A 24,473-nucleotide genomic window follows, 5' to 3' on the forward strand; every position below is an offset into this window, starting at 1 on the left:
CAGAAGCAGGTTCTGAAACGGGCTGAGGAGGGACTCAGACGTGGATAGCTTGTGTTTGGCAATGGTTGTTTCATGCATAACAAGCTTGCTATTGTGTAACAACAAAGTCACCATGTAAACAATAGCTGACTTTGTGACCAATTGTCACCCATTTATTGGCCTGTCATGTGTTAAGTGTGATAAGAACAATTCAGAGCCCAAGTCAAGCAAAAATTGCAATGAATACAGTCAGCACTGTTATTTACTGTATGATGTTTTTTTTTTCTATGGTTATGGCTCAGGTCTATCATTATGAAACATGTATAACAGTATTGAAATATCCAATGGTAAATCCCATAGAGTGCAAAAATGATTACATAACTCTTGCAATAATAAAAACTCCCTTTATTTTCTTACAGTGACCTTTCTGTACAGTTTTGAGCAAAAACGTTATCAATAAAAAAGACAAAGAATACATATTTTAGATTTAGCAAAGGGATGCCACCATGCCGTTGACCTTTGGTAAATAAATGAGGGGATAGAACCGTTTGGACAGGATGGCAGCAAATATAATTTGTTTCCCGCTGCTAAACTGGCAGACTCTTGCAGACACACACATAAAATACATACACTGATAAAACAAGTGGTAGCTACAGTGCATTCAATTACAAATTTAATGTGAAGTGAAAACTTCAAAGTGTGAACACGAGTTGACATTTTGACTAATGTGAATTAAACTAAAAGTGATCGTAGTTAATCGAAGCATCCTGGCTTACATCAGCTTAAATGTGTGTGATTTGCTGTTAGGTCAGTGGTCACAGTGTGTTGCAGAGGAATTAGCATTTAGCATTAGCATTTTCACTTCAGTCTGTCGACTCGTGTGTGTGTGTGTGTGTGTGTGCGGAGGAGCACATTTTTTTTTAAAGTTTTGAAATGTCTTTATTAAAAATATATTTCATAAGTTTAATATTAAAAAGTCTTGGTTTGGGGGAAGGACATAGTAGTAAATATTATTGCAGTATTGCACCTATTTCAGAGGTCCTTTCTAATAGCTTCTGAAGTCCAGAAAAGGCACAATAGTGGTATTTCGAGTCATACGGAGCCACGGTGGTGAAAATATAGTGTTACATTGGTGTCCTAACAGTACACCGCCTTATAAATCATTAATTTTGAACACAAGGTATTAGTTTCATTGGGCTTGTGTGTACAGCTTTAAAGATTACATCACATTTTGTGTACCATCACCTACAACAGTAAAAAAACAACCAGTACCGAAAACATATCTTGTAACATGAATCCATTTAATTGGTTTGGAAGTCCAAACAGAATCGATAATATACATAACAATAGATTTATAAATTGATCTGTATTTTAACACACCTACACCAATTCAAATGATGGTTCTGAGCTTTAAGTAGCCCAATTTCAAAAACCTGATCTCAGACCAAAGACTTGCACGTCCACAAGTGCAGATTCTGATCAAGAGGGCGGGTTCAGCCGTCTGTCTGCTGGGTGCAGGGCAGCTGCTGTCTCAGAGATGAAACAGGACATACAAGAGATGAACACACCCGGGCACCTTCTCACATGTGACTTTTCTCAATTGGTCCTCAGCTGATAATCTGTCAAGGTTGTTTGAGCAAAGTGAGAAAACTGCAGGTTATAAATGGTTCATGTTTGACCTTTCTGTTGGGATGCATAAATAATTCTACAATAGAAGGCTTCCTACTCATTATTTTTTCAGTAGTGTAATAAAAGTTCTGCTGTTCAGTCCTAGTGTATCAAGCCATACTGTCCAACTGATAGTGGAATGGCAACACTTTCAGTGTCACAATGTGGTAGATTTACAGTCTAACCAGTTAAATATCCAACGTGCTGTACTAAATCTTCCCCTCTCTCATATAAGTAGCGTGGCAGTCTAAATCATTCTACTGAATTGCTTCGTTTGGGAAGTTTATGTAAATGAAACGACTGATAAATTGCTTCAGCGTCTTGAGCCGCCACAAAGTCCCTGTATTGCATTATGGGTCTTGTCTTCATTAAAGCAACTATTCTTTACAATATTTTAACTCGTACATCATTTAAATTGTATTTAATGTTGTTATTCTGTTTAATAACAACAGTTCTATCACTTATTCTATCACTTTTTGTATTTCTAAAAAGTGTACCTTTGAATAGTTTCTAGGCAAGCTACTTATTAAAAAAATGCTTCCCTTAAACTGTATGCTTAGGGGTTTTCATTTTATTTTATTGATTTTGGAGGTTTGAATATTTGCCGAATTCCACTATGGTGCACGGCTTGATGTCTGTTTTACATTTCTTATGAATAAGTGAACAGGGTTGAGGGATTAGACTGTCTCTCTCTCTGGTGTCGCTGCTGCAAATGTAAAACTGATAGTCTACTATATCAAACTGTGCCTTGTGTGTAAGTGTGTGTCCGGTGTGTGTGCGTGTGTGTGAATGAATGACAAAAGAGCGAGCAAGGCTCATGTTCACTGCACTTGTACAGAGGGTTAAGGTAAACTTTTTCTAAATGTTCTGTGAGTAGAAGTGTGCTGCTTTGTGTTTGAGTGTGAGGAAATTTCGAAACATGTCTTACCTCCGCTCTGAGTAATGTAACGCACCCATGGTAGTGCCTCGTATCCGCTCTTCTCAATAATTTTCAAGTATCGCACCTGTGTTTGAATAAATAAACCATATAAAAAATAGCAATTTCATGATGGTTTTAAAAGAAATTAGTTTTGTTTTTAGTGTACCTGTATTCCAGACACCGTGAAATAAGGGATCTCAAACTTCACTGTGATTGGTGGCTTTGCTTCCATTATATCGCTTTCCACACTTGGCAATCCAAAATGAGCTCTCATCATGAACTCCTTTCCACCCTTCAACATACAGTACATCCAGATTGTTGTTTTAAAAAAGACAAATACTTTTAAGACAAACTGTCTTTTTACAAGTTTGTGACAGGACCAAACTCAGATGCTCAACCCTGAACCTTTTAAGGAACAATTTTCCCCAAAAAATGAAAATTCTGTCTTCTTTACACATATTCGAGTCCAAATCTGTATAAATGTCTTTGATTGAGATTTGGGAGAAAGCTTGTAACCAAACATTTCTTGGCAACCATTGACTACCAAAATAGGAATAATGTCCTTATTAATATCGTTCTTCTGTTGAACACAAAAGAAGATATTTTAAAGAATGTAGTTAAACAACTTTGGACTAATAGTGTAATGTTTCCAACTATGGTAGTCAATAGTGGCCAAGAACTGTTAGCCTACAAGCGTTTGTCCAAATATCTTTATTCAACAGAACAAAGACATTTATACAGATCTGGAAAAACTTGAGGGCGAGTAAATGACAGAATTGTTATTTTTGGCTGAACGGCCTCTTTAAAATCCCAAGATATCATTTGGAATTGAAAAACCTTTCAGACTAAATTTCCCATGTCTTTCCCTTAAAGATAAAGATCTGGTTATGCAAGTACCTAGAGGCAACTTGATTGAACAACATGTTTTTGCTTGTACGTCAGTATAAAATGACATGTCGTTCATTCCAGTTACAACAGGAAATGGTGCCATCCTGGCAAATATTTTGCAAAGGTGAGGTCGGAGCTGATTGTCCTTTGGGAGTTGTCACAATGGCTTTGTTATCCAACTATAGAAGTCAAATCTCAAATTACACATGTAGAGCAAACAAGGGAACACAATAAACAAACACAAGCACACTTTCGCCCACAATTACATGTTTTGTTGAAGGCTTTTTCTCTGTAATTGTAAAGAGAAAGAAGACATTTACAAGATGTTTGCAGAAATGTGTGAAAAATGAATACTTGGCCACTGGAACTGATGTCTGAATGTTCTCATTATTACAAGAATCAGCTTCCCACTTTAATCTTCAAAATTGCTTTACATAATCAGTTGTAAATTCTTACATTAGAGGGATTATTACATTTTCTATGATTTGAAACAGCCTTGAAACAGAGATTCCTTATTTTCCCTATAAGTGACCTCTCAGAAATTATTGTTAGACATTTACAGTCACTAGTTTCCAGTGAGTAGTTATACAACAGTCCCAGTGTGTATTTAAATGAAAAAAAACATGGATTTACAAAAAAATGATCAAAGTAATTAAAAATTATACATGCAGTTCCAAATCAGAATATGAGATCAAATAACTTGGGAGACTTGTTCACAAAACAATGACACATGGACCCTGTTTTCACTCTTTATTAAAATGAATATCTGGCAATCTGATCAAACTGCACAGAAATAATTAAGGATGAGCCAAAATGTTGTGTGATCTCTGATGAAAGCAACATCATTCACATCACATTTTTATCATAAAACCTAGGATCAAAGGACACGTGCTTAAAAACCAACATGGACCTTGACGTCACGTCTAGAAACCACAAGGAGGTTTATCTTATACTGCACATGTAACTTGACAGATCCACTCTGTTGAGTTTTTCATAACATAACAGATGTTATGTTTTTAATAACGTAACATCTGATTTTCTTTTTGTTCTATTCCAGCATGCAGTAACACACTTTTGCATATACATTAGTCTGGGAATCAGAGACCATTCCTTCGTAACACGATCGGAAGTGGTCATGGGAAACGCATTTGCTTTGTTACCAGAGGTACACATCAATCCATCTCGACTTGCAATCGGATCACCACAAAAAGATTTTAATACCAGGTGTAAACAGGGTTGAAGTTCTATGAAATCTTAGCATCACTTACAGGGAAGGATTTAATGTTCCACTCCACAGCATTCTTCTCAGGAACCCATTTAGCCTGACCTGTGGTGGTCTTAAATTTGGGGGAGTCAGCGTCGCTGGGAACGGGCACCAGAATGGACACGTTGTTGGCAGTGGAACGGCTCTTGAATTGACTCCGGGCCTGGACAACAGATGGAGAACTGTAACACAACTTTACACACAACACTTTAAGTAGTGCCACACCAAAACTTTTACAGCTAAACTTTAAAGTAGCTCAAGTTTGGGTACGGCAAGGGCAATAGAACAAACCGTGTTTATGTCAGATTCTGACAATTCTTTGGACACAGCTCAGGTAAACTAAGAGCCATTCATCCAAGCTACAAGCCTGAAAGCTAATTACTGAAAGCAGGGTGTATGCTGGAGGAGGCAGAGCTGGAATCAGTGAAGTGTGTAGATGGAGCGTGAATGAGTGTGTGGATGTGTGGAGCTCTACCTTAACCTTGATCTCTACTCGACTGTGAGAGAACTTCTCTATTACGCTCTCAATCCATATTAGAGGCTTTACCTGTCAGAATAGAGCCATGACAGAGAAAATAATTGAGACATTTTGCTGTTATTTAATCTAGATACTGTCTAATCCAGAATCTCACATAAAATAAATACAATTTACAATGCATTATTACTGCAAAATTAAAACATTTATCATCTCAAAAGTATTCAACAAATACGTATCAGGATGTAATTTAAAACTTTGTATGTAATAGTGACGTTTCTTATTGGATTCTTATTGTAATTGTTTCACAATAAAAATTTACTTTAAAGGAATAGTTCACCCAAAAAATGACCCATTATTTTTTCACCCTCATCTGTATATGACTCTTTCTTCTGTGAGAAACAAATGAAGTTATTCTGAGAAATGTCTAGGTGGTTTTTTGCCAATACAATGGAAGTCAATGGGGGCTCATGTTCATTCAATGGGGGACATTCTTCAAGATATCTTCTTTTGTGTACAGCAGAAGAAATTCTTTCATGTTTGAAATGACATGCGGGTGAGTAAATGATAAAAGAATATTAATGAGTGGGTGACCTATCCCTTTAATACAATGTTTTTTGTTTACAAGTCAGTACTACAAATATTGATGTAATAAAAAGATTTTTCCACATTACAGTAATAAGAATCGGAAAGGAGGTGGGCATGCTGACCGTGGTGTTAAGTCTGTAAGACATGAGTTCACTTTCTCCATCGGGTGGGATAAAAGAAATGGTCCGGTCGTTCTCGAAACGTGACAGACGCACACACTGATGAAACTTCACATCTTCCAGCTCCACAGATTTATTCTTTTCTCCTAAGAGAAATAGACGTCCAGAGACATAGTGGGTGAATTTTAATATAACAAAAGTGGTCACTGATGATTATTGTGTTTATAAAAAATGTGAATAAAGCTGAAAAGCACACACACACACACACACACACACACACGAACGCCTACATACACTCACAAAGCTTTCTAATGCCTTTCCTGTAAATTGCAAACAAGGGCATTTTTCTACAAAGGTACCCGTGGAGGTACTTTATTTGTTTGACCTCAGCAAAGAGGAAGGCGGTGACTACAGAGGAGTTTCTTAATGATTCAGGGCCTCTGAGCCCCAAAACTCACTAATACTCCGGAGCTGTGGGATTTCAACAGACCGCTCAGAACAGGAGACTGTGAACCGTGAGAGAATAAGTGTGTCTGACTCTCTTTATATTTATGAATATATTCCGCTGGATGTAGGAGTGACATTTACAGTGGAACATCAAAGAGCTCTCAATGGTATTAGCAAGAACACAGAGGTCACATCTGAAGATCGAGAGCTCGCTGTCTAATGCTGCAGCGAAGGCCTGCTGGGAGCCTTCTGATGACATCAACCACAGGGACTAAAGGTCGGGGAGGGGTTAGAATAGTCTCTTATAGCTCTCTGATTGGCTCCCCTGGGTCCACAGGCAAAGGGTTCTGGGAAAGTGATTGGCACTAAGAACTACAGGTAGTTTCGCCTTTAAACATCTTTTGACTTGACCGCAGTTTGAGGGAAGGTTTGCCCTGTACTTAATACATTGAAAGAACTTTAAGGTTTAAAGTTTTAAATTATGGTAATATAATTAAATATAATATAGAACTGTTTTTGCAATATCTGTGGCTCCATTAACATAAATGGGGTCCAAAGGAGACCAAGCAAAGAAAAATGATACATATAACAAAACAAATTCTTCTATTTATTTATTTTTAATAAAACAAAAGTGCAATGATCATGTTAATTAACTACTTATGTTAACTAATAGACACATATTCTTAATTATCCATAATTACAATTCTTATTTAAATCTTTATTCTGATATATGTATTTAATGAAATGAAATTGTTTAATTTCTGATAATATCTACACGTGATGACATTTTTAGTTTTGGTCTATATTTATAAACAAAGTAAATGTAATCACTTTTTCATTGCCTTTGTAAATTTGAGCCTGGAGAGGGCAGTGTTTCTCTGTTTTCTAATTTTATTCCACTGACAAGACAAAATAAAAATATTGATTGACATTAGGTCATAAAACAACCCATGCAAGACCAGAACAGCACCTTGTTTACAAAAGTTAATTGCAAAATGCAACTTCATAGTCGGAAGTGGGACAGGAAGTGACAGGTCTACTTTACTTCCCTGAAACCATATCTGATTGAGTGGTTTCTTGCTGAATTCAAACTAATCCGTTGGTCTGGTCAACAAACTAAAAGTACATACTTACTGTATGTATCTAGTGATGCGAAAACTGTTTGCTTGATAAATACAGCTTTTCTTTTGTTTTACTTTTTTCAAAATTAAAAAAAAATTAAAAATTTTAATATCCCATTTTATATTCCATTTCAATTGACAATTATTGCAATATCGCAGTTAATTTGATATTGTCTTGCTGCTGTACAGTGAAACTGGTGTGGCCCTGATCATGAATTCAGTTTCATTCCCATGTAGAATGCAGAATGCATAATGAGTTTTGGTCTACAATGAGACAGACTGACCCCTGCTGGGTTATGCCTGGGGTGGAGATTACAAGCAGAAAATCAGAGGAATGAAATCCACCTAAGAAGCGCAAATGACATGCTCCATTAAAAATAGGATACAATAACCGCTAACCACAATTAGAAAACAAAGTTTATAGTTCAAGGTCAGTTTTAAGAAAGCTTAGTCAAAGATGTGTGTACTCACTCCCAGTGATCTGAAAGAGAACTTTGTCATTTAGTCCCAGCCTCAGCTCAGGCATGCCTGATAGAAGGGTTTTGAGTTTGATGTTGCCCAAAATCTCGCTACGTAGAATGCTGCCTGTAGCACTGACCTACAGGGAACACAAATTGAGAAAAAAATGAAAAAGCAGGACTAAAGGTTCTCACCACCATTAATGCCGCTATACATTTATTTTGCTCTGCCATGCAAGAGAGTAACCGAGTGATTTGTGTAATAATTCTCTTGCAGAGAGGGGGTTGAGATACTGTGGTAGCTAAAGATACGACAGTGTAATATATTAACGTAAAATATTTAAACTGTACCAGCTAGAAGGTAGACAAAAAAGGGTCTTCAAAGTCCATATTAAGTGAATATCTCTCGAATACAAGAGGCAGCAAAAGCCTGAGTGAGAAAACTGAAATCTGCATGGATGAATAGCAATGCTGCATTAGAAAGCAATGAGACGTGGTTTAGCTCTTAATCGGAAGAGTGGTGTCACACAGAGCTACTATCTTCAAACGTCTAGATTCTGACCCCGAAGAGCACTAATGGATCCATCAAAAGCCATTCTGGTCAGAGGGTCGAGGGGGATGCTGAGAGTTAAGAATCTGAATAGAAAGTCAACCATAACTTGTTGACTTCAAAATTTGTATTCAACAAAACAAAATAATAAATATACAATCAAAAGAAAATAGAATTATGTCCCAGAACTGAAAATTGCTAACATTCTTCCAAATGTCTTCCTCTGTGTTTAGCAGAAAGATATTTATACAGGTCTGGAACAACTTTAGGATGAATAAATTATGACAGAATCTTCATTTTTGGGTCAACTTTCACTTTAAGCTCATGTAAAAAGAACATTGTGAGTAAATGTTGTAAAACGTTACATTTGCTTCTATATCGCCATCTCTGAGTGAAATATAACATTGCAGCTAACTTTATGCACTTATTATACCTTTATGTAGGTTGAAGTAAAAATATGTGAAAGTTAACTGACGTCACACATAAAATTAGACCCAACGGGTCAATGGGCCATTCTACAGAATTGGTGCAAAATCCGAGTTGGAAACATCTTGAATTAATTTTTTTCAGAAATGATTTATGTAAGCAAATTTAACATTTAATTAATAATAATTGTGCAGTTAATTTTAATATTGTAATTTCAGAAAATGTTTGTATATTCTTCTTCTCCCCAAATTTCGTGACTACGGAAACACAATAATATATTATTTAATAAGAAGACTATAATTAAGACTATAATAAGAATATATTTTCTAAATATTATTTTGCTTTTTAAAAAAAAATCACTTGTATATCCATAACAGTTACAGATTTAACAATATTTCAAGTGTAATTTATGAGATTTGTTGTATTTTTAATCCAATATTTCTTTGTAGAAAGCATAAAATAGATCATACTGATTTCAAAACATAAAAACTACATTTTATGGAATAACGTTTGTTGAATAATTGAATAATGTTTGCTTAATTGCAGAAAAAAGATGTTTGGTAGTGATGTTCCTTATAGAGTAACACACAGATTTTCAGACTTTTGAACACATTTAATTCAAACTGATAAGACAGATCACACTTATTAGAGAGAGGGACGCAGTAAAGATTCTTGATCCAAAATGTAGGGGTGTGGCTAAAATCAGTCTCAGCCAATGGACTAAAACATACACTGACCTCGTTTACATGGACATCTGTAATCAAATGATTTGCCTTATTCTGAGTAAGCTAATATAACGATTAAGGTGTTTAAATGAGTGGGTTAAATGGTAACAATGCGATTAAGATGTGAACATGTCTATACCGCACTTCAATAACGTTTTTTGATGTGGGAGAGCAGTTTGCACGAATTCTGTAGAATGGCCCATATAAGGTATCATTATATTATATTATTATTATAGCTTATAGTTCAAAACTAGGGTAAGGATACAGTGATCTTGTTGTCTACTTGCTCAATAATTGATACGATAATAAAAACAGACGCATAACATCTTTAACCTGTTATTTTTTACAATTATGAGTGTGATTAAATAGTGAATCAGATTAATGGAAAAATGCTTATTATTGAGACATATCAGCCACTTTATTTCACTATAAACCACAATAAAAACATCCTTACCCCTAAATTACAGGTTGATAATAATGTTTTTACAGTAAGCCCTAGACCTAAGTAGAATTCCAAACCACACCGTAGAATTTGATTGGTTCATAGACCAGTAATTTCCAGGACCAACAATGCTATTGATGCCAGAACTTGTCTTTCTGGCAAACTCCTGGTCAATCTACATCTAGCATATTTAAATATATATGTTAATAGCTCACCAGTAAATTGACAGACTCAATAACATCCATAAAGACTTCATTTTTCCGGTATTTGACGCCCTCTGACCTCCACGACACAGCATTGGTTACTGTAGCTGGGGGACGTGGAGCACCCACCTCCAGCTTATGCCCTTGCTGCGTTATGTACCTGGTGTGGAAATAAAAAGAAGCATTCAGGCCAAAGAAACATTGATTACAAACAAAACCCATCGAGACAATTAGCATTGTATTAGCCTATCGATTAACTTTGTATCGATATTTGCCATGGTGACATTCTGCTATCTGATGGTTCACAGACTCACCTTTTCAGATCTAACTCAATTTAAATTAAAATGAGTCGGTGAAGCAAGTAACTTCAGATACAATGTAAACAGAGCTCTGGTGATAGAATGCTGAGCGAACAGAGACAGAGAAAAACATGGGTGCCCTAGTGACAGACAGGCTGACAAACACCTGATCTTGTTTTTTTCTTTTTTGTATTTCCATCACTTATGTTCCAGTATGTAATGTTTAGCAACAAACAGCAAAAGAAAATGATCATAATAAATGAAACAAAAGTATGCAAAAGTATAACATCAAATGTCCCCACAATTATGCTAAAAGTATTAATCGTGTATAGTCGTACAGCAAGCAATCGCCAATTTAAAATGAACCACACTTAAAATGAAACTAAATATATACTTATTTGAAAGTGTAAAGATGCAAAAAGGATTAAGCAAGGATTTGGTTTTGGGGTAGAGTGAGGGGACAGTTTGTACAGCATCACATTATATCTATTAAAAGTCCACACAATGTATAAAAGCAAACATGTGTTTGTGTGTGTGTCCCAAGTGTCTCCAGCTGATCGAAGTTTGTGTTGCTGTCAGTAAATGCTCAGTAAAATCTGAGTCTGATAAGCAATCATAAAGTTGACAGATATTTTCTGAACTGACTGAGTATGTAAACAGCTACCGGCCCCAAGACCGTAAGAGTCTAATGAGATAAGACTTAAAAAAGTGTTATAAGCCATAACTGTACTACAACTAGCAGATCTCTAAAGAATATTACATTGGTGTATTTCTATGATCTTCTTGATAGTTATGTGACCCTTCTTTCTTCTGCAGAACACATTTCAAAGAATGTTGGCACAACAGCGGTACGTACGTCTATTGTAGGGACACTAAACCAGGTTGTTAAAATCGGTTATTAATTCTTTGAAATATCTTCTTCTGTGTTCTTTAAAAAAAGAAAGCCATACAGGTTTGATATGGCAAAAGTATGAGGAAATGATTACACATTTTTCTGGTGAACTATCCCTTTTATTACAGTTAATTCCAGTAATCTATAGAAACTGGAAGATCAACAATTTAATTGTTAAATGACAGTCATTTTGTTAAGTTCTACTGATCTGTCTCTTATCCACTAGTCTGATGATCTCTCTGTGTACTATGAATAAGGAATTAATATTTATATCTGGTGAAACTGTGCGCTGAGCACAGAGCATGTACAGTCAGAGACTTATGAATAGTGAATGTCCCCCCTTATAGTCACTACATAAATAGTGTTCTCTGAAAGGACTTACTCCAGTAAGATCTTGCTGTCAGTGGTCTGAGGGAAGCCAAAGTCCATGATTTCATCCATAAGCTCATACACTGTCACAAAGTTGTCCCGAATACTCTCTTCTTCCATCGATTTGAAGTATTCTGTGAACACCTGCAAACAAACAGTTGGTACAAATAGCTAATATAGCTTTCCTAATGCTCAGTGGTTAGAGCATGGCACTAGCAATGCCAAGGTCATGGATTTGATCCCAGGGGATCGCACATAGTCATAAACAAAATGTATAATACAATACAATGTAAGTCTGCCTAATACATAAATATAAATATATAATAACAGTAATGTCTGGTCATCTAATTTGATTGGAAAAGAGTGCAGATATTCCAACAGCCCAAGCCATTTTCCTTCTATAGTGACCTTTATAAATGAGTAATCTAGACGTGTAAGCATCTGGACGTGGAACTAGAAATGAGAGATACTGAATGGTAGATTTTTGGGCCACTGCTTGGTTATTCCTTACTTATTTTCCATTAAACCGTTGTGTAAATGCAATATAACACCCACACATGCTATTAAGTTCTTACATCATAAGGCTATAACACACACTTGCAAATGCATGTATTACAAGTATCTTCCTTTTGTTAACAGAGCTTACAAGGTGTCATGCTGTGCAAGGTGTTGTCACTTGATAAATATGAAACACACTTACCTCCACTATTTTATACAGGAAGGAGTACACAAGGGCAGCATTAGTATTCTTCTTTGTAATGGCAACCACTGAGTAACATCTGTTAAGGGGCAAGCGTGCTGCTCATTTGCAGTGTCATTAGGACAGTCTCCTAAATATTCATGAAAGAAGTGGAGGTTTACATTTTTAACTTGAGATCAAAGCTGATGGAGGATACGGTACAGGTTGCTGTGCTTGATCCAGAGAAAGTGGGTGGACCCATGAACCACCACAGGTGACAAATCAGCATCATCTTCACTCTTCATCATTATGGGTATGAAGTTGTCAATCACATTTATGTCAATGTTGCCCATGTAGTTCCGACATATGAGCACCTTGGCGAAGGAAACACAGTTTAAAGCTTGAAACTGTCCACAATTTCTACATTTAGGCCTACTTTACAGTATAATTGACAAACCATCTTATGTCTATCATGACCTTTCTAGAGCAATATACTGTAAAATGATAAAGGCATTATATGGTGTGCTTCGCAGTAACACTAAAACAGCTCTATGTACTAAATCATTTATTTTAATTTCCCTAAACTACACAGGAACAGGAAACATAACTTACAGACATATATGCATTTCATGGTTTAAGTACTAGAACTGAGTATTTTGGTTGTACTGAGTAGATATAAATATGGGCTATAAATATGACCAACAAAAGCTTAAACACTTGAAGATAACCTTGGCATTGGATGGCTTAGATCTGTGAATAAAGAGTTACTTCAATTTTTCTCAAAGTTGTTTTGGCGACTATCAGACAGGCTGTTGATAAAATATGTGCCTGATGGCATCAAAGGCTATAAAACATATCTTCAGTGCAATAATCCCTCCAATATATACAATCAAATATTTAACATCTAGAGCGCATTTGTTTCATTGGTCTGTAAGAAACTAACTCTAATATCAAAAGCAGTCAAGGTGTAGTAGGGTCAAACTTGAAAGATCAATGAATGAATGTCTTTTAAGGCGGATGATACTGAGATTTTCCTTCAGATAGAAATATTGGATTGCTCTAGGGCACACACAAGAACACTTTCATCAGCAGCATTGAAATCCAGGGGTGTATTGAGGATAATCCATTCCACAGAGTCCCGGGGCTCTGTTCTCATTGAAACACTTCCATCCACCCACATCAACCCCACTTTCAACATTCGTCACAAAAGCTAGAGTGTTCTGTGTCTCAATTTAAACTCAAAAAGCTTATCTTAAACAAGAGCAAGGGTCAATCGAAATGTGTGAGAACATTTTTATTTATCGTTTAAAAAAGGGTTAAACAAACTGGACGGATGGACTTTACATATTACCTTTTGATTTATTATTATTACATATTCCGTTCCAATTGCTTTGATAGGATAGTTAATAAAACAATGAATGTTAAAAAGAAAATCTTGAAAACAAAACTTTTAATTGATAAAGCCATAGCACGGTTCATTTTCTTCATCACTTAAAAAATGACGGCGGTGGAACCATGGTACAATTTCAGATGATATCATCATGGTAGCCCACTTTGCCATACATCACGAATAACGACCATGAAATAAATACGGTATGTGATACTTCAAAGCATGTAAGAAATACTGTGCTACCACCATGGTAGATGTCCAAAGAAAAAAATATTTAACAATGTCAAAAAAGGGAAGAATTTTTTGGTGCTCTTATTTAGGCTACTAGAGGAACTTGGAAAATACCTTAAGAGCATTGGATCATATACAGCTATAAAGTACACTGTAAAAAGATACCTTCAATGAAGTAGTGATTGCAATAGTGTATCAACGAAAAAAATTCACACTATGGACATGTTTAAGAAAGCCTTAAGTTATCACATGTGATTTACCTTCTACATTAGTTTTAAAAGCTCCTATACCTGTTTATAGGCTTTATATAAAGTGACACAGTCCTGCGATTATAGGAAGAATATGACCTTTATAAATCCTCTGACAGGTGCACTGAACACGCTCCTCTTACCTTGCCTTTCAGGTCCAGGATGAAGATCGCGGACGCTGCCATCCTGATCGAAGCTGTGGTACGTAATGAAGCAACTGAGTGACAGGTGTCGAAGTTTTGTGATTTAGATAAAGTTTAATCAAGTAAAATTAGGAAAGATCTTCCCCATCTCTTACACGCGCGTCTTCCGGGTTTTGAGAAGTCTGACCGGTTATGCGGCTTTCGGTGCCTGTTGCTCTGGTTGCTCGCTCACTACATCTACGTTACACTGGTAGCGACGCGAACGCTTGCCATTACGTCATCGGCGCAGTCTGCACAGACCTATCCATATATGACATCAAAGTACCGCGAGAGCACCGCATGGAGTCGAACACAACATTATGCTCTGTGTGTGGCAAGTTTATGGCAACTTTTATTCCTTTAAGAGACTCGGAATTTTAAAGGATGCCTTAATAATAATGGCAAAACCTGACGGTGTGTCTAAATTGTTCGCGTCTTTCGTTTGCGACATCAAAAGGAGTGTGATGCATCCACGGTTGTGTTGTGTTTACACAACTCCACAAACCACAAGTGACAAACAGTAAACAACGTAAATAGCCGACCCAACCCATATATTTTGTTTAGGGTTAATGTTAATTTTGTATTTATTTAATAAACAATTGCTTTTTCAATTATCACTAGTGTAAGTGTAATAAAGCACACGTGACAACGGCGACGACCTGTGGTCAAAATGAGTAACAACTTGTTTACTTAAAATCATTTTATTTAGAAATGGAGTGAAGCGCACAAAATACATTACAGTATGTGCTGTAGATGGCTGACAATGCAATTAATAGTGCACAACCGATTTAAGTAAATACAATTTTAACCACTTTTACTAAACAATGTCTGTTTATTTCAACTAAACAATAATCACTAACCTTTTAGAATAAGTTTCATTAGTACATTGGATAGTTCACCCAAAATTAAAAGTCTGTCAATTATTTACCCTTATATCATTCGAAACCTGTATACAAAACTTTTTTGTAACACAAAAGAAGATATTTTTAAAAATGTTTTAGTACTTTTGTGTCCATATACACTACAGTGGAAGTCATTGGGGTCCAGTGTTTAGTTACATTCTTCAGAATATCTAATTTTGTCTTTTGCAATTTATTCTGGCTTTGAATGACATGAGGGTGAATAATCAAAAGAAGTATTTTTATTTTTGGGTGTACTATCCCTTTAACAAACATCATTAAGCTTTCTGTAAAGTCACTAAACCTTTAGTTATTCATTTGTTTTAAATATAAGTGACCCAAAAAATCTAAGCTACACTTCCAAATAATTAAATTTCCTTATAAATAAATTTTTAAGCCAAGTGGAATCTGTAAACATATGAGTATAGACAATTTTGATGCCTTTTTTACTTGTATCACAGGTGTGCCTGTAGCGTAGCACTGTTTAAGTTTGTGGGTCCGCTGTATATTTCTATGGCCATTTTTACCAATATGATCATTATTTGTTTGTTAATGCAAACTTAATTAACATTTAATATTATGAGTGTTTAATGACATTATTGAATCTAACCAATAGTAAATTCAATCTCATCCTCCTCATCCTCCTCCTCATCGTCATCGTCATCATCATCCTCATTAAGTTCTGCTGCTCTTGCAGCTCTCTGACTCTCACTTGCTTGAATATAGTTATCTTCAATAAACCCATCATCATCCTCCTCAATGTCATCAGTAGACACAGACGCACGGGTCCCTGGTCCACCATGACTTGAGAAGCCCACCTCAAAGTTTCCAGGGTCACACTGACTTGTCGCATCTGCTTCGCTGAGTCTGGAGTGTCTGTAGCTTGCCAGATACCTGTGCACAAGCTTACATTTGGCTGTCAAAGCAATCAAAATGGAGATAGAGATGGCAGACACCAAGACAGCCACAAGGACCTTCCAACTGTATGAGGAGCTTTTTGAACCATCGTCTGTCCTATTGACTGAAAAACATAGTTTTAGTCTATTTTGAAGGACTATAAATTATTAACTATAATTATACACTACAATAAACCACATAAAAATTGACATTAGTTTGTAAATAATTGTGTATGTGTTAAAACCCTGACCATTATTATCATCTTTTACAGTAGGATTTGGAGGGGTATTTTGGTTGTCCTCCAGTAGTTTACGCAGGAAGATTTCAATGTCATCGTTCTTGGAATATCCTGTATCAGTGAGAAAAAAAGGTTATATTAAATTTACAATGTATTCTTTTTTTATAGCCAAGTTAAAAGTCCGAACTGGTTTTCTTGTTTTATTTGAACTACTATGGAGAATAGGCTTAAACTAATTATAATGTAAAAGAGGTACAAGAGTTTTTCGTGCCATTATTGTAGTCATGGTAATCCATGCCCTCTGTTTTTCTCATCTCTTTAGCTGCGGTTAACAGGGGGCCTTGCAACTGATTGTTCCCCAGGAAGAGCGTCTGTAAACTGGGGAGTCTAATCAGAGCGCGTGTCTCCACTTCTTTCAGCTCACACCTACTTAAGTCCAAGATTTTGAGAGAAGGGAGGCTGAAAAGATGGTCTTTAAACAGTAGGGGGAGATAGTTGCCTGAAAGATTCAGTGTGATCAGCTGGCTGAAGAGGTTTAACTGCTTGAAGGAGTCTGTATGGGATAGGTCTAAGACATTGTCAGAGAGATCCAACTTTGTCACATTCCTCCAGATGTGCTCATGTGGCACTGATGTAAGCCTTTTCTTACTGCAGTCAAATGCTACCTGAACAAAGTAGAAAGATTAATATGACTGGGTTATAAAGAAAGCAGACACACTTACAATTAGAACATCAAACAGAAAAAAAAGATGTCTTATAGTGCCAATGCCATTTCACTCTTTAAAATAAATGTCATTTTTGTCTAAATGGTTCCATAAAGAAGATTTTGCAAAAAAAGGTTCTTCAGATTGTTAAAAGGTACGAAAGAGAGGGTTCTTTAAAGAACCTTTAACTGAATGGTTCTTTGTGGAACCAAAAATGCTTCTTCTATGGCGTTGCTTAACCTTTCGTTTTAAGAGTGCTGACATTAAAAAAACAACGTTTTTACCATAATTTACCATAATTACCATAAACTCTTGCATCAGGGATTTAAATATAAACTCAATATGATGTTTTAATATGTTGATAATAAGTACATTCTCTGAGAATTTAAATGTAAAGGTTTGAATAAAATGTCACATCCATAAAAGGTTGGAAGTGCCCAAAATTTGGTCAGTAAGGTTTTTGTAATCCTGAAATGACATATGAATGTTTACAGTATGATATGTCTATCTATGAAACAGCAGGAATTTTAACATTTATGAACTGGCCTCATTCACGGTTCCTGTGATTTTTGTGACACACCTTTCAGGATCTATGTTTTCACTAAATATGTTATATTAAATAAAAACATGCATTATTATATAGTTTATTAAATGATATTTTACCTTTAGAATGCTTTTGTATTATTTTATATTTTCTATAAAATCTAAATATCCTGTTATATCCAATTCATTCAGTAATATTAAAGAATTCAAAAATAACATCACCTGAAGCTTATTCATTTACTTTACCAGCAAAACATTGTTTAGTGGATGTCTTTACACAAAATATATTTTTCCGCTAATTTATTTTTAAAAATAGATTTAAAAAGTTTAAAAGGTCTAATCATTTGTGGTTTTAAGCGCGAAACAAGAGAAACCTTTAACAGACTGGGGTAAACCTCTTTCACCAAAAACAGGAAGCAAGGGTCTACAAACAGGATACTCCTGAGTAGCCACACTTACTCTGACTCAGGGAACAAAAGAGTGTATGTTGTTTTTACTCACCGTCTCTCTGTCGACAGTACACATGCCTTCAGTCTGGAGTCTAAGGCATGATCCCGAGACCCAAAAACACAGCAGCACACACAGTGTGTGTGCAGCAAACCCCATGTTTTCCCCGGTTCCTGCAGGAATCACAATACATCAGCCATTTTAATGTTCCAACCTAAAAGTTCTGTCGTGTAAAGTATGCTTCCACTTCATCTTTTATATTGTTAAATAATAACTAAAATGAAAATAAAAAACATCAGCCTTTTACTGTTACACATAAGTGTTACAGTGTGTGAGATGTGTACTGTTGCAACAAGGCTTTGGTATGATTCTCAAATGACCATCAAAACACCCTTGATAATAAAATAAACATTGACTATGGTTAATCATTGCACATTGTTTAGATTACATGGTCAGTCTTAATAATAAGGCTCAGTGTTACTATCTCAGCGGTATGTTGTGAGGATGAGGACTTTTGTACTATTACATCTTCTTTAAACTTCCACAGGGCTACTTTTCATAAATGGTTCAAGAATTCATATAGGGCGGCTTCCTTTCATTCCCTACTTCTTCTGCTATGCACTTCAGCACTGTTGTTGTAAACACTCCTCATGGGCTCCTTTCATCTCTTCCTGTTTTCATATGGCCAAGTCTCACCATACTTGAAAGTATCTGAATGTAAACACTGTACTGTTTGAGAACAATATTGATTACCATTAGAATTTAATGGTTGTTCCATCCATACAGCAAGCAGAGGCTTGATTCATCATGTGTCTTCAATCAAACAATGTTTTTATAATTTGGAGGGAAACACTCTTAGGTGAAAAATATACAAATTTGTCTGTCATATAATGCAAAAGACAGAAATCTTTTTATTTATTTACTGATTCAGCTAGACCTATTGGGAGCAGCAAGACAACATCTAGACCCAAAAACATTCAGATGACACACATCTCATATCTTCGGTTACTCAGTCCTTCCTGTACCACACTTCTTAATCTCCTTCTCTTTATACTATAAACAAACCGCAATATGCTTTCCCAGACCTCAATGAGTTTTTGCAGGCACACCGCAGAAAAATATCCCAAAAAGCAGTCCTTCAAGTGACCGTCAAGATCTAGTAGACTCTACAGGCACACCCTTCCCCCGTTTACTCTTGTTCAGCACTCAGTTTGTTACTTATTACACTGACAAGGACTTTGCATTGTTGTTGCTTATTAAAAAGTTATAATGTTTTGAGTCACAACAGCTTTGAGTTTAGTTACATTTAAAAGTGTAAGTTTAAAGAAACCATCCCAGAGTCCCAGGAATTGGGAGAGAAATGAAACCACTTGGCATTTATATTTCATATAAGTGTTAGAACTGTTGTTCTGAATCAGCATCAATACATCAATTACTATTATTGTACAATAGATGTAGTCCTACCTTTTCAAATCCTCCTGTGATAAGTTAGACCAATTGGTAAATTCCGGTGGATTCGTCAGCTTAGCAAGAAAGCTACCGAGTTGACTTGGTTTGTATGATAGTCCACCTAGCTTGTTGTGGTTGACAACAGAATGTCAAAAAGTATGAGGGTTCAACAGTTTGAATGTTTGCTCAATAAACAGCAAACTAGAAGTATTGTCCTCATGTTCATGTTAGAACGGATGAGGGCATTGATAGCCTGTTGTCATCTTGTATATGTTGCAAATACCCCAAATATACATCCATAGAGATACATTTTGTCAGTAGTATATAGTCAAAAAGCAGAGGGGAGTTACCTGAGATTCGGCTTGTCCAGTTTTTACACATAAATTTTTAAAATTTCAGACGTCACATTTTATCATTTCTGTTGGCCTTTTCCAGCATTGAAGAAAGAAGAGGTAGGTCGTTCAAAGGTTGTAGAAGGTGTGTCATTGCAGATAGTTAATTGTTAACTAAATGTCTAAATGCCATTCTTTTTCTTCTCAATTGACATGAGCTTTTATACTTTCAACACAGATAAAAGCTCTTCGTTTTTTGACGCAATTTAATTGATATGTGTACCGCAAGGTGTGTACATTTGCCTTAAATGGGTCTGTATTACATGAACATAATTGTTTTTAAAGTTTTGCCATATGCACATGTGAAACAGCTCTGATTTATATATATATTAACATTTATATAAATTAAATAATTAAATAACTAAGAAAAAATGCATTGTCGTTTTAAAATGAATAAATGGCTTATATCATAATGCAGTGACTTCAGTAGCCACTACAGCTTTGAGCCCTTGTAAGCCAGTTTAGGACAAGCGGGCCTTAACAACAATAGAATAATTTCCTATTCATCAACCTTGTTGGGGACATTTATTTTAGTCCCTATGAGGAAAATAGCTTAAAACTAAATTATGTTTATACGAAAATGTAAAAATGCACAAAAATGTATGTGAGGGTTTGGTTTAGAAGGGTGAGGGAATAGAATATGTTGTATAAGCTTCATAAAACATTGAAAAAACCAACCCTTTGTGTGGGCATGCGCGCCACATTCGTGTGTTTAGGCGTGCATGTGAAAATACAGAGGAAACATACATGAATACATACATTTTGCAGACAATGCAAATTGTAAAAAACTGCATCCACAGCTTGAAGAAACAGCTTAATGCTAAATCGACAGTGAAATGATTGTCCAAAATATAACAAGTACCCTAATTTAGGGACAAAAGAAATCCACGGGTGGTCTCCTATATGATATGAAACACGTGTCTATGCGTGTGTGAAAGGAAGACATGAAGTGGCCAGACTACCTGCTGGATACTGACAAGCAGCAGCGAGTGTGCAAGGAAAGAAGAAGAATGGAACGATAATGAGAATGAGAGCATTATGGGTACAGCTGCGGTGGCTTCTCCACATTTACAGGAAAAAACAACCCGAGCTTCACAACAATGGGCAGTTTGTCTTAAAGTAGACATAGATGAACTGGTCAAGGTGTCTGTGTTTGGCACTTATGCTGCTGTTATTGCTATTTGCTATTTCCATGTCATGGGTTTGATTCCAAGGAAGGATAAGTAAAAAACAAAATATAAAGTTCAAAGTCTCTCCCAAATGTGCTAATATAATCACTGTAGTGTATGTAATCTGTATATAAACGACTTACTAAACTCCCCTACCTTTCGAAGCACTACAGTGGGCGACACAGGACTATGATGAAAACGTACAGTATTTACAAAACATGCTCTGTTTGTCCATATAGGGCTGGTGTAGAAACAACATGGTGAATTCCATGTTAGGTGACCCACGCTGTATGTAAGGGATAATGTACAGGCAGCCAGTTGTTATCGCAGAAATGAGCCCCGACAGTGTGATCAGGATCGACACGAAGCGGAAGGTCTTGTATCACACCGAAGGCGCTTAATATTAAACTGCCCCTCTCAAAATGATTTTCAGCATCTGGGTTACAGGGTGATATTAGTTTTGAGGGGTTGTTATTAAAGAACAACCCTTGGAATGTCGCGACTGACCAATCAGAATCAAGCATTCAAATGAGCCGTGTAATAAGTAGATAGAAATAGCAGGTAAAAAACACATATCGCTTAATTATGTAAGATCTTTAAACAACTCTGAAGACACATGTATATTATATTGGGTTTCTGTCAATGGATACTCCAAAAAATTACACAATGGACCTTTAAACATGAATATTCAGTGTTTTCTCAACTACATGTTGAATTTAGTATTCTTTGCTTCTTATTTAAAAATAACAACGTCTTTTATGTAAGCTGTTTGATATAATGACCTGGATGATCTCTTTTCCCAGACCTATTGTTTAACAGCAAACCCATGCGTGCATCTGATTACTTAAGCGGTTCAGACTCTCAGACTCTTTTTGTGCGTCGACTCCATTTAAGCATCTGAAAAACACTTATTTCCTTTGGTTTTGGAAGCTGCAATACTGACTCCTGCGAAGGAGCTTTGATTTGTGTAAGTGGAATGTTAATCAGTGATTTTATCAACTGAGTGTTTTGCTTGGGCTCACTCAATGTGTGAACACACACACACACACTGCAAAGTTTTGATTCAAGTATATAAAACAAACCATAATAAGTGTATATACAGTGAAAAAAAGAGAGGAAATAGTTGTTTTTTCATAGAAAAATGTGCTTTAAAATTGATAAACTCTAAAATACAATTCTAAGCCATACAGAGCTTTCATGGTCAGTAAACGTTTCTCATAATAACCACAAATTCTAGGAATCAGACTATATGCTGGACACAAGAGGACATTTTTTGAGTGTAAATACCACTGCTATGAGTTCTGCTTAGTGCACTTTAAAATTTCTGTTTCAAGCTTACATTCAAACAGTGAATAGATGGCTGTCTCTATCAATTCTGTTCTTTCATAAGAATCACGCTCAGGATGGGTTTTAGTGTTTCTGCAGCCATTGGGACGTCATGAAGAATCATTGTGCAGAAGTGTTGCACGTTGGCCACTGTACCAACTGTAAATCAAGAAAATAAATTAAAAGTTTTGAACCCTGTGCACCCTGGTTCAGAGGTGAGCGTCCATTACTCCAGCTGTTTTCCAGCAGGACTCATGGGAACCGGGCTGTGGGCTGAGCAAACACTCAGCAGGCAGGAGACCAGCAGTTCTTCCTGTTTCATGCACGTTTGCCGATTGATTCCTGCCAGTTTCCTGGTGGCATATCAGCGCCAACAGCACTACTTCCTGCCTGAGTCTCCACTGACTGCTGCCACTAATCGCTTTCCCTCCGACACGCTCTCATACACGTTCTACTTGATATCATCTTGTTTTGTTGTGTCATCTTGCAATCTTGTGTCTTCAAGATTCCTAATATTTCATGTTCACTTCCTCTAATCCCCTCCATTTAGGTCAAATGTATTACCTGCCTTAACGGAATCAGGCTGGCAACACAAGAAATAATGGGTAATACTAAGAGTCCTGATCAGGGCTTCTTTTCCAATATTAACTGAAAGTTGCTTGGAAAAGTCTCACATACACTGCATTTTAAAATATTGTTGCTGTGATACATAAAAGTAGCAGATTGTTGAGATGTTACTCTTTCTTGTGGAATGATAATGTCATTCAGAGGTCTCTGCAAAAACGACACATCTTATCCACCGACTTGTTATGATTAGCACTTCCGCGCCTTTGATCTAAATCTTTTATATTGTAATTTATGGCACTGTAGGCCTCACTGATTTTGGAAAATGGGTCAGACATGTTTATCCGTCAAGGTAAGATGACAAAATTTTACAATTTGTATGCCTGCATAGTTTTCAATGGAGGTCATATCCATTTTCTAATGTCAAGTAGTTGTAGGCCCTTTAGAATTCTTTTGATCTTTTGCTTGAAGCTCTTGCCAGCAGCAGTCTCAAGATTATAAATCATGTAATTCATCCAAAGAACTGTGACAGATCTGCATAAATCACCGCATTTTCTTCTTCATCCTCTGTTCCAAATTGAGTCTGTGCCCACTTGTTAAACCCCATATCTGCAATTTCTATAAACATGGACCTGAAGGGTAGAGCTGCATCTAGCTGAACCATTTATCCAAAGCAATTTACAGTGCAGTTAAAATCCACATTACATCAGTTTGTGTATTGGGAATTGAACTCATGACCTTTTTATCACCACGCTTTACCAGTCGGGCTTCAGGAACCCACCTGCTCATGGGACACATGTTGAGATGCCCTGCTGTGTGCGGAACATGGATTTCCACTTTACTGGCACACCCGAGGAAATGAGAGGCTAGACTAATGTTTATTGTTCTTAGATCAGGAACCACATATTACCATTGCAAAAGCAGTATAGTTTATGGAAAAAACGGGATGTTGCATTAAGGGTTAATTGCATAATGGTTTGTGCCATAGTTTCATTCAGAGCTTCTGCTATTGCAATGTCATTTAATAGTGTTATGTATTACAAAAACAATATGTATCATCTTACAGAATATGATTAGAAAGTTTTTGTGGTAACGCACTTTTAAAAATGCTTTTACATCGTGTATTTATAGTATTCTAGTACAGTGTATTACTATTGATTGTGAATTTATAAATTTTAGTATGCTTTATTGTTTACTATATTAATGTTCACTATTCCATCTAGAAATTGTACGGTATTTTTCATGTGAGAGTGCTCATCATTACCAAGATTCCCTTATAAACT

General features: G+C 36.2%; 2 protein-coding genes across 3 annotated transcripts; both read right to left on the reverse strand.

Moving 5' to 3' along the window:
- Positions 1-369: 369 nt before the first annotated feature.
- On the reverse strand, positions 370-14,743 carry ap1m3 (adaptor related protein complex 1 subunit mu 3). Its single transcript, XM_056750413.1, has 12 exons — positions 14,524-14,743; positions 12,729-12,885; positions 12,533-12,600; positions 11,846-11,976; positions 10,285-10,432; positions 7,940-8,066; positions 5,904-6,046; positions 5,194-5,265; positions 4,723-4,881; positions 2,733-2,858; positions 2,576-2,651; positions 370-1,598 (listed from the first exon to the last, which is right to left on the reverse strand). The coding sequence occupies exons 1-12, from the start codon at positions 14,563-14,565 to the stop codon at positions 1,576-1,578; spliced, it is 1,272 nt and encodes a 423-aa protein (XP_056606391.1). The 5' UTR covers positions 14,566-14,743; the 3' UTR covers positions 370-1,575.
- Positions 14,744-15,250: 507 nt separating this feature from the next.
- c6h1orf210 (chromosome 6 C1orf210 homolog) lies at positions 15,251-20,206 on the reverse strand. Of its 2 annotated transcripts, none has more exons than XM_056750578.1 (6): positions 20,090-20,206; positions 19,755-19,864; positions 18,345-18,463; positions 16,868-17,261; positions 16,609-16,707; positions 15,251-16,482 (listed from the first exon to the last, which is right to left on the reverse strand). In XM_056750578.1, exons 3-6 carry the CDS (start codon positions 18,447-18,449, stop codon positions 16,067-16,069), a joined length of 1,014 nt encoding a protein of 337 aa, XP_056606556.1. In that variant the 5' UTR covers positions 18,450-18,463; positions 19,755-19,864; positions 20,090-20,206; the 3' UTR covers positions 15,251-16,066. The 2 variants fall into 2 exon arrangements, with proteins under 2 accessions (XP_056606556.1, XP_056606555.1); XM_056750577.1 differs by having other exon boundaries at positions 19,755-19,860; positions 20,090-20,197.
- Between the last annotated feature and the right edge of the window lie 4,267 nt (positions 20,207-24,473).

Source organism: Triplophysa dalaica, chromosome 6 (assembly GCF_015846415.1).
Source record: "Triplophysa dalaica isolate WHDGS20190420 chromosome 6, ASM1584641v1, whole genome shotgun sequence".
Lineage (NCBI taxonomy): Eukaryota > Metazoa > Chordata > Actinopteri > Cypriniformes > Nemacheilidae > Triplophysa > Triplophysa dalaica.